At 40.3% G+C, this 13851-nt stretch overlaps 1 protein-coding gene across 1 annotated transcript in view; it reads left to right on the forward strand.

The window, feature by feature from the left end:
• Window positions 1–3852: 3852 nt before the first annotated feature.
• The window catches only part of LOC145397226 (glutamate receptor ionotropic, delta-2-like), a 48604-nt gene continuing 38605 nt past the window's right edge, over window positions 3853–13851 (forward strand). Inside the window, exons 1-2 of the mRNA XM_080270423.1 lie at window positions 3853–3948; window positions 4956–5056. Of these exons, the coding sequence (XP_080126549.1) occupies window positions 3853–3948; window positions 4956–5056 (197 nt within the window). The remainder of the gene's footprint in view (window positions 3949–4955; window positions 5057–13851) is intronic.

Consider the following 13851-nt stretch of genomic DNA (forward strand, 5'->3'; position numbering starts at 1 on the left):
AAGTGGGGTTAGTTTATACATATGATTATATATGAGTGTGTTGCCCAAGATGACTGAATGAAGAGCGCGATTGTACGGATGTTCAAGGGGAAGGGTGGTACCCTGGAGAGAGGAATTGTGGAGGCATAAAACTTTTAGACCAGATAATGAGGGGAATGAAGAGAGTTCTGTATAAGCAGAGAAAGAGTGAATACTGATGAGATGCTGTTTGGGTTTTTGCAAGACAAAGGGACCACTGATGCCACATTGAATGACACAAAACTTCGGGAATAATATATAGGAAACAAATGGTATCTGTACTTTGCTTTTGTTGATTTGGAGAAGACCTTTGAAAGAATCCCTGGGGAGGTGGTGAAGTGAGCAATAAGGAAGCTTGGGATCGAAGTGTGGCTGGTTAGAGTGGTTATGGCTATTTATGTGGGTGCCCACATCCAGGTGAGAGTGAATAGAGATTTGATTGATGATTTCCCGTGAATGTTGGCTTGCATCAGGGGTCAGTCTTGAGCTTCTTATTGATTATCATTGTGCTTGAAGCCCGCTCACATGATTTCACAAATGGACTCCTGTGGGAGATGCTGTATGCTGATGATTTGGTGCTGAGTGCAGAGAATGAAAGGAAGGTAGAGGAAATATTCAGGAAATGGAGAGATGGTATAGGGCACAAAAGCATGACTGTAAATGCAGAAAAAAACAAAAGTGATAGAATGTAGGGCTGATGACGGTACTTTCAGAGAAGAGGAAGAGTGGCCTAAGTGCGGTTTGTCACAAGGGTGTGGGAAGTAATTCCATTTTGTGCAGTATTTGTCATAAGTGGGTGCATAAGGGATGTTGTGGTATTAGAGGTAGAGTGAAAGATAATGCTGATTTTATGTGTGCAGTTCTCGGAGAGAGCATGCAGAGATTGTCAGACGTGAAAGAATTGATGTTGCTGGTGATTTCTTGAGTATGTGAAAGAGTTTTGTTACTTTGGAGACATGTTATGTGCTGGTGGCGGGGCTGGAGCTAACTCTGTGGTTAGAATAAGTGGTTGGAAGAAGTTCAGGGATCTGTTGTCTCTCTGACATCGAGAAGGCTCTACCTCCGTGCTAAGGGAACTTTGTAAGAGGCATATGTTAGGACTGTAATGCTGTTTGGTAATCAGACCAGGGTAGTAAAGGATGAGGATATTTGTAGGCTGAAAGGCACAGGAATGACAATGAATCAGTGGATGTGTAGTGTGTCCTTCAATGCGAGGCCTGGGGGGGTGGGGGCTAGGTTTATGATGGAAGAGATGAAAGGAAGGATGGGACTGGAGTGTATTGGTGTTGCGATGAGAAAGTGTAGACTGAGATAGTTTGGGCATGTGAGTAGGATGTGGGATAGCAGTTGGGTGCAGAAATTGCGAACTGTGAACTTTGGGGGTAGGGCTGCGAGAGACAGACCGAAAAAGCCTTGGAACGAGGTCGTAGATTGTGACCTCCGGGTTAAGGGACTGAATAGGGAGGCTGCCAGAGATCGAACATCATGGAAAGCCGCCATTAGGTGACCAAGGCCTACTCATACAAGCATGCCGGAGCCTTTATAAACGAAACGAAACAAACTCTTGCTGAACTTCGGTCTGGTTGTATTAAGAATGAAGTAAATGTCTCACTCTCGAAGAACTTAAGTATGCCAGGAACGAAAAAATAAGAATATGAAAGAGAAGAAGAAAATTGCTGATTCCACTCCCTAGAATATACTCAGAAACAAAAATTTAAGCAGACTAACCCAGGGACGGTGAGTTAAAGGCTTAGAAGGGTTACAACTTTACGTCCCACAATAGATATTACAAGTGTTACTGTTATCAGGACAGCTATGCTCATTACCACAAGCATATTATCACTACGATTACTACAACCACCACTAACGACATTACTACCATCATTACCACTATCATACCATGGCCACTATCACCACGACCATCATCACCATACGACTTCCACAATCATCAGCACTACTACAACCACCATACTTACCACTGTCACAACCTCCATTAAATCCAATACCACAGTCATCACAGCAATCACAGTCTCCATCATCACAACTACCACAATCTCAGTCATCATAACTGCCACATCAACCATCATTGGCTCTACCACAACCACCACAATCATCATCCCTGCCTATGCCTCCCCCATCGCTCCTACCACCACCATAATCAAACTACCACTACTACCATTATGACTGTCACCATCACCACAACCAAATTCCCTATCACTTTCACTAATGTCAATTTTATAACTACTTTTGCCAATATCATCATGAGTATTGTAATGACCATCACCACCACTAAAACCTTCATCACAAACACCTATGCATATGCTTTGCAGTTAACGAGTGAACACTGGGTTGTATTATTTGTGCTCTTGAGATTTCGTTAGAGCTGTTCCTTCACGATTTAATTTCCATGGTACCTCTCATTATCCTCATAGGTGTTACTGGTACAAAAAGATTCGATAATAAAGTCATTAACACCTACATGAAATTGGTAAAGTTCATTATGCAAAGGATGACGGTGAGAAAGAGGTGCGAATTGGTGCATCGTACTGTTAAATAGTCACTTAAGGCCGTCACATTGCACTCGTAGGACAGACACATAGACAAACGAATCCACAGGTGGAAACAGACAGGACAAACAGGTATGCAGAAAGACCGTATTACTCCCTTTATGTCTCTGTGGAAGGGAGGAAGTTGCCTAGCCATCGTACATTTAGTATTACTGGGAAAGAATGGGTAGATATGTGGCTTGGTGAGTAGTCAATGAGTGGGTGGGGAAAGAATGTCCATGGGTTAAAGAGGTCCGTTAGGGAATAGGTCCATCTAGTAAATAAGTTCTTGGCTAGAAAAGGTCCACGTGGAATATTTGATCCATGGGGATATAAGTCCATTGTGTAAATGGGCCTAAGTGAAAACATTGGTTCAACTGGGTATAGATCCTTAGGAGAACATAGGTCCAAGGGAAGATTCGGTGTTTGCCCTGGGAAAAGATTGATCCACAGGGGAAATAAGTCTATGGAGAAAATGGATCCAAGGGGAATGATAGATAGATCCTTGGAGGGAGATTCGGTCCAGGGAGAAAACAGGTCCATGGAGGAAAATGTTCATGGCAGAGAATGAGTCCATGTTTGTTCATGGTGGGAAACAGACCATGGTGAAAGTAGGTCCAGAGGGAACTAGGCCACAGCAGACAATAGGTTCATGTTGGAAAGTAGGTCCACGGCAAAAAAAATAGGTCGTTGGTGGAAAATATGGCTACAGTGGAAAATAAGTCCTTGATGAAATTAAGTCCATAGGGAAGATACTGTAGGTCTACGAAAGAAAACAGATCCATGGAGAGACTAGAAGCATGGGGAAAATACTGTAGACCCAAGAGAAAACTAGATCATTGGAAAAAGTAAATCCACAGGGAATAACAGGTTCACGGGAAAAACAGATCCACAGGAAAAATTACGTCCATAAGTAGAAGTTGGTGACAGGGGAAAATAGGTCCAATGGTGACAATTGATTTATGAGGAAAATAATCAGAAGGATGATTGGTCGGTTGGGAAAAATATTTGAAACATGTTTCCATGTTGGAACATTGTTCAGTGCAGGAACAGGTCCCTAGGGATAAATAGATGGGCGAGGGCTTGATCTCTAGGGGGTGTAGCTGGAGGCAGGCTTATTTGTTAGAAATTAGATAAAGAAACAGCTGCTCATCCATGTTGTGAATCTTGCATACAGCGTCATTAAACATTTGTCAGCTATCTTAATACAGTAAGCAGTACAATGACATTATGATTAATGTCAAGTGTAACTCTAGTTACGAAAAGTTTTTCGCAGGTTCTGACCAATATGAACATCTCCCGCCCAGTGGCAGCGCTTGAGGTGGCGACAAACGCTAACATGACTCAGGCTGAGTTTTCACGACTTGTGGGTCAAGTTAAGCAGGTGAGTCTTTAGTTGTTAATATAGAAATTCATTACCACATCTTACGATAATTCCCTGGTTTGGCCATTTGGAAAGAATGGAGAGAGAGCGATTAACTATGGGAGAAGGAAGAGGGGAGGGAGAAGTGGGGATGAGGTGGGGAGATTGAAGCATGTATATGAGACTGGTGTGGGCTGGACAGACAATATTCTGATGGCGAAGGACAGAGTGATATGGATGCTGTTTTTGTTTGCAGGCACCACCTTCGGGGTTAAAGTGTCTTGCTATAGACAGATAGGTAGACAGACTGATAGATGAGTTACCAGACTGTAATTCTTAAGGGGGGGTATAAAATAATCTGTTCACATTCGGAAAATCATAATATGTTAGTACCTGATCAACCTTTGAATAGTGATGACTTACAAGGTCATCTGATGTAAAGATTACTCACGAGTACTTTACTTTTAGCATTGGGAAAGTTCTTTGGACATGTAAGAGTATTGAAAGTATGAATAAAAGTTGCACTTTCTGTGGACATATTAAGTTGTTTTACTCAAGCTAAAACATGACGATTCCTTTAGATGAGGGAAGATCTGAAACTCAAAGGTTTGCTAACAATCTGGAGAAAACTCTGAGTTGCGCCCCCCCCCAAAAAAAAAAAAATAAAATAAAAAATCAGCAAAGTAAAATAAGGATATAGCTTGAATTTAGTAACCCATAGGTGGTTTGGCTATATGAAGATGATGAAGAATGAGACATTGACAGGAAATGTATGTAAGTTTACGTGGTTGAGAGGGCACAGAAGACTGAAAATGAGGTGTAGAGATGGAATGGAGAGTACATGAATGATGGTGGTGACCTAGAGAGATGGCAACCTCTTGGTGGAGGATAGGTCGTGATGGAGACATTATGTCTGTTGTGACCACATCTAGGTTGAGTCTGACTGACTGTGGATAGACAGACAGAAAATTCAAGTGAAATGGGACGGTGACGGTGAAAGCTAATCATTCTATTGGTATTATCTACAGCTGCAGCAAGTATCTCGATGTATGGCGGTGATTGTGTCGAGTGATGACCCAAGTTTCTTGGCTGTCCTCGCCCAGCACTCTCTTAAGGCCCACATGCTACGGTGGCCCACGAGGCTGTTAATCATCACACACGTCCAATTGACCAGGCTGGTTTATCTTCACAAGCTTCTTTCTGTCAGCAATTCTATGATTCTGCAACTTCACAACAACAGTGATGGAGAAAAGTAATTATCTTTACATCATTTTACTGCAGGTTATATAGTTGTACACAATAAGAATTTTTTTTTTAAATCGGTGCAATACTGTTGTGGCATAGGATTATAAGGTATCCACAAAAATGCATTACTTATAAATCGTTTTTTTTTTTTTTTTTTGGATGAGCGTGATTGGCAGTAAGAAGTTCCACAAGCCTTACAGGAGGAAAGTGCATTTATGGCAATAGAAGAATATAATCAGCGATGCCTAATAGAGGGAAAAGGTTTGAAGTGTTGGAGACAGATTTTGTGTTAAGAAACGTTACTAATACAGGAACTTTCTCCATGATATTCTGGTTACAGTGGCTGGAGTCACAGGTTGTTGAGGACAATAATATAAACATTTGAGAAAGATGGAGTATAGAAAATGTGTTTCCTTCTACAGATGAGACGGTAACTTAAAATAGCCATGCTGTTTACTGCTAGACCCTCTGAGAAGTTACTAATTACGAGCCTAAACTAAGTGAACTGTTGTTGTATACATGCCAGTACAACCGAAAGGATGGGGAAGACCAGTATAGGTAGACACGATATTTCCTCACCACTACTGGAAACCAACTGAATTTGTCTCTCATTGTGCCACACCCCACATCTCTCATAATAGCTGGAGGGTGTGGAATAGCACTAGACTTATTTGTTTTTCTTTTTTATTGACAAGAATATATGCTTAAGGCCATAGGAAACTGCAAACAACTATTTAAAAGGCACAAGTATCAGAGATTGAGTTCCCCAGTACGACAAGCAGGCTGCATTGCTGATGCCGGGGATGGCCTGGTTAGCATATGCTGGGCTTGCTTATGCAAGACTATCAATGCTTTAGTAACTCAATAACTATAGCAAAGGCGATTCTCGCCTAATCTCTCGGGAAGTTACGGACAAGTAGAACAGTCAGGAGAGTTACTGGAGAAATTGCTGTCGTTGATGGTGGTGTTTTACCCAGACTACCTGAGCAAGCAGGCCAATCGACTGCAGACAAGCAACTGACCCACTGGATTGTTCCATTGTTTGCCGACACCATTAATGTTGTGTCCGTGCCATAGTCTTGCATGTCCTGTACAATGCTCCATTATGTTTGTTATATTGTATGAGCCAATTCTGCAAGCGGGTCAAGTGTCCCCCGTGATTCCACCCAACCCAAATCCAAACTGGGAACTTAGAAGGGTAGGGTGATATCCTGACCTAAGCCTAGCTACGTGAGCTCGGTCACCTCTAACTCAAGGAAACCTTTGAAAGGTGTACTTCAAGAGCGGGGGCTTGTAGTATATATATATATATATATATATATATATATATATATATATATATATATATATATATATATATATATATATATATATATCATCATCAGCTGTTTTAGTGTCTACTGCAAGACTTGCCTATCCCGACTGAAGTGGGGACGATACAGCCAATGTATCTCTACCAAGTGGCTTAGGCTGTCTGGTGGAGATTGTATGTAGGGTGAGAAGTGCTTGTAAGCGTGATTGTTGTGTTGGAGTGGCTTTGGATGTGTGTGTGGTCTGTGAACCTAGTGTAATTGGCCCATGCAAGCCGAGTGGATGCAAGCATGCTTTATAGTACGCAACACTGATTCAACCACAGCACCCTTTATGTTCGCCAGAGCAGTATGTGGCCGGAAGAACGCTAACAAAATTTATTACCCTGGCAGGGCACGAACCCTCGTTCTCCCATGTACGAAAACGCACACTCTACCATTGTACCACAGATACTCCATATATATATATATATATATATATATATATATATATATATATATATATATATATATATATATATATATATATATATATATATATATATATATATATATATATATATATATATATATATATATATATAGTGTGGAGTATCTGTGGTACAATGGTAGAGTGTGCGTTTTCGTACATGGGAGAACGAGGGTTCGTGCCCTGCCAGGGTAATAAATTTTGTTAGCGTTCTTTCGGCCACATACTGCTCTGGCGAACATATATATATATATATATATATATATATATATAAAATCATCATCCTGAACTCCTTCCTCACTCTAGGGCAGGGTGAGGAGTAGCAACGTCCTAACAGCCCAAATTTGCCCGATCCAATGGGCCACGCTTCTGTTAACTCTCCATTCAAGACCCCAGAATCCTGGTTTTATCTGCTTCGCCAAACACATTCACCACGTTCTGTAGCTTCACATAAACGTATCTGATAGAGTCAGTCCAGTCTCTGTCATGTTCAAAAGATGTACCAAAACCCTGATCATGTGCTTCTTCTCACAATATTCATCCAGCCACCTCTATCTCTTGTCAGTCCCCTAGCCTCACTAATTTCCAAAACTCTCTTCCTCACACACCCATCCATCATATCCCTCCACCTTTTCCTTGGCCTACCTCTCATCCTCCTTCCTTCAAATTCACTCAGATATACCCTTTTCACCACTCTGCTGTTATCCACTCTCTCCACATGACCATACCATCTCAGTACAATCTATTCGATTCTGATGTCCACAGACTTCCTCACTCGACTTCTTTTACTAGTCATGTTACAGTATTTTGTATCCTTTCCGCTCTCTGTACTCTACATACATTCCTCAGCAGTCCCATCTCCACTGCTCTGACTCTTGACTTTTCATTTTCATGCCACACCATAGTCACACAATCATATGTTAAAGTTGGGACTAGCACTTCTTCAGGTAAGCCTCGTGCAGCTGCAACAACCAAGCCTCTATTTCATATCAAGGCCTTTATTGCACCAGCTACGTCGCTTCTTTGTGTCACTCAATTCTCCATTTCATTTGCACGGTTTCCTCTCTTTTCGATTAGTGAACCCAGGTATTTGAGCACTCTCACCAATTCCAGTCTCTCTCTATTCGCTGTAACAACTTCTTCCTCAATAACCATCGCTTTCCTCTTTTCTACATTTACTCTCAAGGCACGACGCTTACAGACATCAGCAAAACTCTGCACTAGTCTACCAAGATCTTTTCTGGTATTTGCAAGTAGTACTGCATCATCAACATACAACAAATTTGAGATATTCCGTCCATCACTATTCATTACCAACGCCATCCCTCTCTCCATCACTCTTGTTTTTACTTCTCTCAAAACCCGATCCATATATAGTTTGTACAGCCATGGGGACATCACAACAACCCTGTCGCACGTCCTCAGTGATCGTGAACCATTCACTTAGACGCCCATTTACCCTTACAAATGCTTCACTACCATCATAAAAACTCTTGACGGCACCTACCAGCTTATCATCTACACCGTACATGCACAAGAAGCCTCCACAATCCTCCTCTGTCTACTTTGCCGCATGCTTTATTCTAAATCCATTAATGCCATTAACACCTTATATTCCTTTTCAGAAGCCTTCTCCAGTATCAGTCTTACTGCAGATATTTGGTTCACACATCCTCTGCCACTCCTAAAGCTACCCTGTTCGTCACTCACTAGGACTGATGATATCTCTCTTACTTTCACTATAATAATTCTTCTATATACCTTCCCTATCACACTCAATAAACTTTTGCCACGATAATTCTTGCACTCACTTCGCTCACCCTTATTTTTGTACAGGGGTACAGTCACAGCTTTTTTCCACGCTACTGGGACAGTTTCAGTCATCCATGCCTTCTTACATATCTCCAAGAAGCACTTCATTCCGCTCTCTCCACTACACTTATTCATCTCTGCATACACTTCATCAGTCCCAGCTGCTTTCCCATTTTGAAACGCTTCACAGCGTTCTTCACCTGTGCGATTGTCACGTTTCCTGGCACTGTATTCCATCTCTGTACTCCCCCCAGACCAATCATGTTTACAGTGGCTCTGCTCTCTCAATTCCCATTCATCACTCTCTCAATTCCCATTCATCAGGCTTTCAAAAAATTCTTTCCATCTGGTTCTTACTTCATCCCCATGGGTTAATAATCTATCATCTACATCCTTCACATCTTCACATTTTTTTCTTCTGTCACTTTACATTTCCGCACCTCTTTCCAGAATAACTTCCTATTTTCAGAGTAGTTTGTATTCATTTACCTTACAAGATCATCATTTGCCTCCTTCATTTTCCTCTTGACTAGTCTCTTTACATGCTTCTACCTCTCAATCTATTCACTTCTTATCTCAATTGAACCCATGTCTTGTAACCACTCTAGCCACTTCTTCCTCTTTTCCTTCACTGCTCTCTTAAACTCTTCATCCCACCATCCCATACCTTTCTTCTTTGTTGTTACTCCTGCCACACCACACACCGCTTTGGCATTCCTAGCTAAGCCAACCCTATATATATTGCACAGGCTGTCCAGATTCATTTTATTCCAATTCACTGATTCTGACTCCTCCTCTATTTTGGTCCTGTATTCATTTGCCATGTCTTTGATGCTCAGATTCTCAACTTTCAGTCTTTCTCCCTGACTGCTCCTCTCTCTCCTGGTCCACCTCACTCCTCTCAGCTTGATCTCGCAAATATGTAAATATACGAGTATATATATATATATATATATATATATATATATATATATATATATATATATATATATATATATATATATATATATATATATTAGCCCCTGTGTACGGTACAACTTTCACGTATGGGAAGGTTCCCCATATACAGCTCTTCTCAGCAAGGTGGAGTCAGAGGCTTTTCGTCTCAATAAATATCCTCCTCTTACAGGCTCCCTTCAACCTCTGTCATTTCGCCGCACTGTTGCACCTTTATCCCTTTTCTATTGCTACTTCTGTGGTCAAAGCCCCTCTGAACTGTCTGCCTGCACCCTCCAGCACCACGGCGGGGCACCCGTCAGCAACAAACTCTCATCCTGTTTGTGTCCAACTCTCTGGTGCAAGAATTAACTGTTACTCCCTGTCCTTCATTTATGCAAGAGATCGACTCTGGAACCGTCTCGCTCGTCCTGTATTTCATTCTGCTTATGTTATCCAGTCTTTCAAACGCAGTGTGTCCAGGCACCTTCAAATGAATGGATCGTGAATTTGGCTGCCTATTATATTTTGTTTGGTTGTTTGTTTCTTTGAGGGAAAAATTTGTGGGCTCCCGGCCTTTGGTTCCTTCTTCCTTGCCTAATATAAAGAGATAAATAACTATAACTATATATATATATATATATATATATATATATATATATATATATATATATATATATATATATATATATATATATATATATATATACCCATCCATCCATCCATCATCCAATCCTACATTGCCCCATGAGGAGCGTAGGAGCCCTGGGCCAGGTAGTTGGTCTCGACATTTAAGATGAGAGTGACCAGCCTCACTCATCCATGAGTGGCATTACGTGAGCAATAAACCCCAACCACCCCTTGGATATAAGCCTTCACCGGCTCAATCCGATTGGAGCACAATAATTACCCACTAAACAACCAGGAGCCAAAATTTGTTTATATGGTTACCACCCAGCGTAGTAAATGGATTCCTGGTGTACAGGAAACCATTTGGCTTGTGACTCAGTGTAGAGTCACCCACAGGCAGAAGGAAGAGGAAAGAATGAAAGAATGAAAGACAGAAGAGGGAGTGTAAAGTCACCCTTAGGCAGAAGGACGAGGAAAGAATGAAGGAAAGAAAGATAGAAGAAGATGGAAGGAAAGAAGGATGGAGGAAAGGACAGGGCAGACACCGGAAAGCAGCACTACATTGAGTGAGTGGATGGTAATGTATATATATATATATATATATATATATATATATATATATATATATATATACATATATATATATATATATATATATATATATATATATATATATATATATATATATATATATATATATATATATATATATATATATATATATATATATATATCATTATCATCATCATCAACAGGAGTCCTTGCAAATTCACTGTTGAACAAAGGCCTCCCCCAGTCTATTTCACAAATTCCTTGACTGAGCCAATCGCTGCCATGATTTGCTTGCAAACTTCTTTGTATCATCTCTCCACCTCCTCTCTGGCTTTGTTCTGTTAAGCTTACAGTCTCTTGAAGTACAGTCAGTCAGCCTCTTGCTTCATCAGTTATTCCATATTCTTGCTATATAACCTGTCCACCTCCATTTCTGTTCATTTATAACTGTCTTATACAAAGTCTTGGACTGTAGTGTGCTCTCTCACCCAAGTTGACCTCTTCCTGTCTCTTATAAATACTCCCAACACAGACCTTTCCATTGCTCTTTGAGAGCACATTAGTTGATTTTCCATCCAATTTGTCAGTTTCCAGGTCTCACAACCGTATGTCATAGCTGGGATTATACATTCCTTATATACTTTCCATATCATGCAAATTGACAAGCTACTTTTCATAATGTCACTATGCTTACCGAAAGCTTTCCATCCAATTGTAATGCGTCTTGTCTTTTTCCTATCATGGTCCTTTGTTAGCATTTCCTCCAAGCAACTGTACTCCTTGACATCAAGAATATCTTCACATACTCTGATGTCGCTCTTTGATGCATCTGGTTTAAATAACTTTAGTTTTACTCTGGTTTACTCTTTAGCTTTACTTTGAAACTTTCTCTGTTTAGGTCATTTAGCATTAAATTTTCATGCAATGTCTGCTGTTTCTGAGATTAGGAGAATGCCATTGCCAAATCTTAAATGGTTTAAATTTTCTCAATCTATGTTTACTCCTTTGTTCTCCTGGTGTAACTTTCTGAAGAAAAAAAAAAGATAAAAAAAGAATCTGGGCATGCTGTAAATAATTTTTGTCAATCTGGACGTACCTGAGGCACTTTTTTCTCAATCATAATTTTTTTTCCGTGTCTTTAGGTAATTATACCGTAGCATTTCCCTCTTTATACATGTTTTTGAACTGTTTTACAATGTCCTCATTCATTCCTTGTTCTTGTAATGAATTTATCATTGCTATGTGCATCATTGAGTGGAAAACCTTTTTATATTTAATAAAATCTAAGCACAATGGTCTATTATATTCTTGTAGTTTTTTCAGTTAGCTGATTCATTGTGTGTTGATGATCAGTAATCTAATACCCACTTCGGCATCATGCTGTTCACAAGGCTGGTTTTCTTCCAAATTAGTTGTAATTTTGTTCGTAAGGACTTAAGTGAAAAGCTTGTAAATAACTGGTATACTAATATGTTCGTGGGTTGATAATTACTAAGATCTTTTGAGTTGCCTTTTTTGTAATACAAAATACCAATTGCATTACACCATGTTTTTTGTAATTTTCTTCTTTATTCTCTGAGTAAGAAAGTGGGCGAACCTGTTTTAGACTTCTGCTCCTGCATCCGACAGTAAATGTGCTACTAAGAAATGTATACTCGTCTGGTGTTACCTCAGGTATATATCCCACTGGATCCCAGGGGTGCTGGGCGAGGTATTGCACTGGGTGGGTACTGAGCGTACCGCCCTCCGCCTATCGGCTCATAGTCGCGAGGCTCATTGGTCCCTACCCGGGGGTTCCCTACTTTATAAAGACTTGAGAAATCCCAGTTCTGTCTAATGTTACGGACACTGGGCTCCAATGGGTTAAAGAAACTGATAGGTTTGCCTGTCATTAACTCATTGGATCCCAGGGGTGCTGGGCGAGGCATGGCACTGGGTGGGTACTGAGCGTACCGCCCTCCGCCTATTAGCTCACAGTCGCGAAGCTCATAGGTCCCTAACCGGGGGTTCCCTACTTTATAAATACCTGAGAGATCCCAGTTCCGTCCAATATTCCGGACGCTGGGCTCCAGTGGGTTAAATCACATGTCAGATGAAAAGTTAGCTATTGGTACTATTGTCTCTGATGCATACGTTTCTTTGTAAACTTCAACACTCTTCATCATCCTATCTGCATTTATTGACTTCACAGTTTTTGTCTATCAGTGAAATAATTTGTTGCTTTCCCAGTCCTACTTTACTTCGGAATTGTTTCAGACTTTTTTTTTTTTTTTTTTTTTTTTTTTTTGGTTTCCTTGATCTGATCCATCTTTCTTTTTTCTTCTCTCCGTCTCTTGTTGATAGGCTTTTAAAATTTCGTTTTTTCTCTTTCATCTTTCTTTATTTTTACTTCCATCTCTTTTCTTCTTTTCATGAGCTAGAGGGTCATTCCTGAATATATGTTTGCATTGGTTGTATTAGCTTTCCCTACTAACTCCATTGATTCTCTTAACTGTTTTGTTAGTCTATCATTTAACTCATCAATGTCACACTCACCATAACTTAAGGCCTGAAACCTGCTAGATCTTTCTAACTGAAGGGCTGCTTTGTTTTCTCTTACTTTTATTGGGCATATCTTGTTTCTTTTTTTTAATCAGCTTCTTTCTCACATTTTTAAACTGACTATGACTCTGCAAACCACCATTCTATGGTCACTTTCTATATTTACTTTGCTGATAACTGTCACGTTTTTTATTGTGTTATTCTTATCGGCTATAATGAAGTCGATTTCATTATTGTTTTTCCATTAGGACTTCTCCAGGTCCATTTTCTCCCTATTCTTTCGTGAAGGAATGTGTTCATTACTCTCTTGTTATATATTTCAGCAAAATTTACTACCGTTTCACCTCTGCCATTCCTTTCTCCCACTTCGAATTTTCCCACACATGCTTTGCATTCTTCGATTTGCCAACTCTTGCCTTGAAGTCTCCC

Source organism: Coenobita brevimanus, chromosome 40 (assembly GCF_032717465.1).
Source record: "Coenobita brevimanus isolate Jiangsu-jjx chromosome 40, ASM3271746v2, whole genome shotgun sequence".
Lineage (NCBI taxonomy): Eukaryota > Metazoa > Arthropoda > Malacostraca > Decapoda > Coenobitidae > Coenobita > Coenobita brevimanus.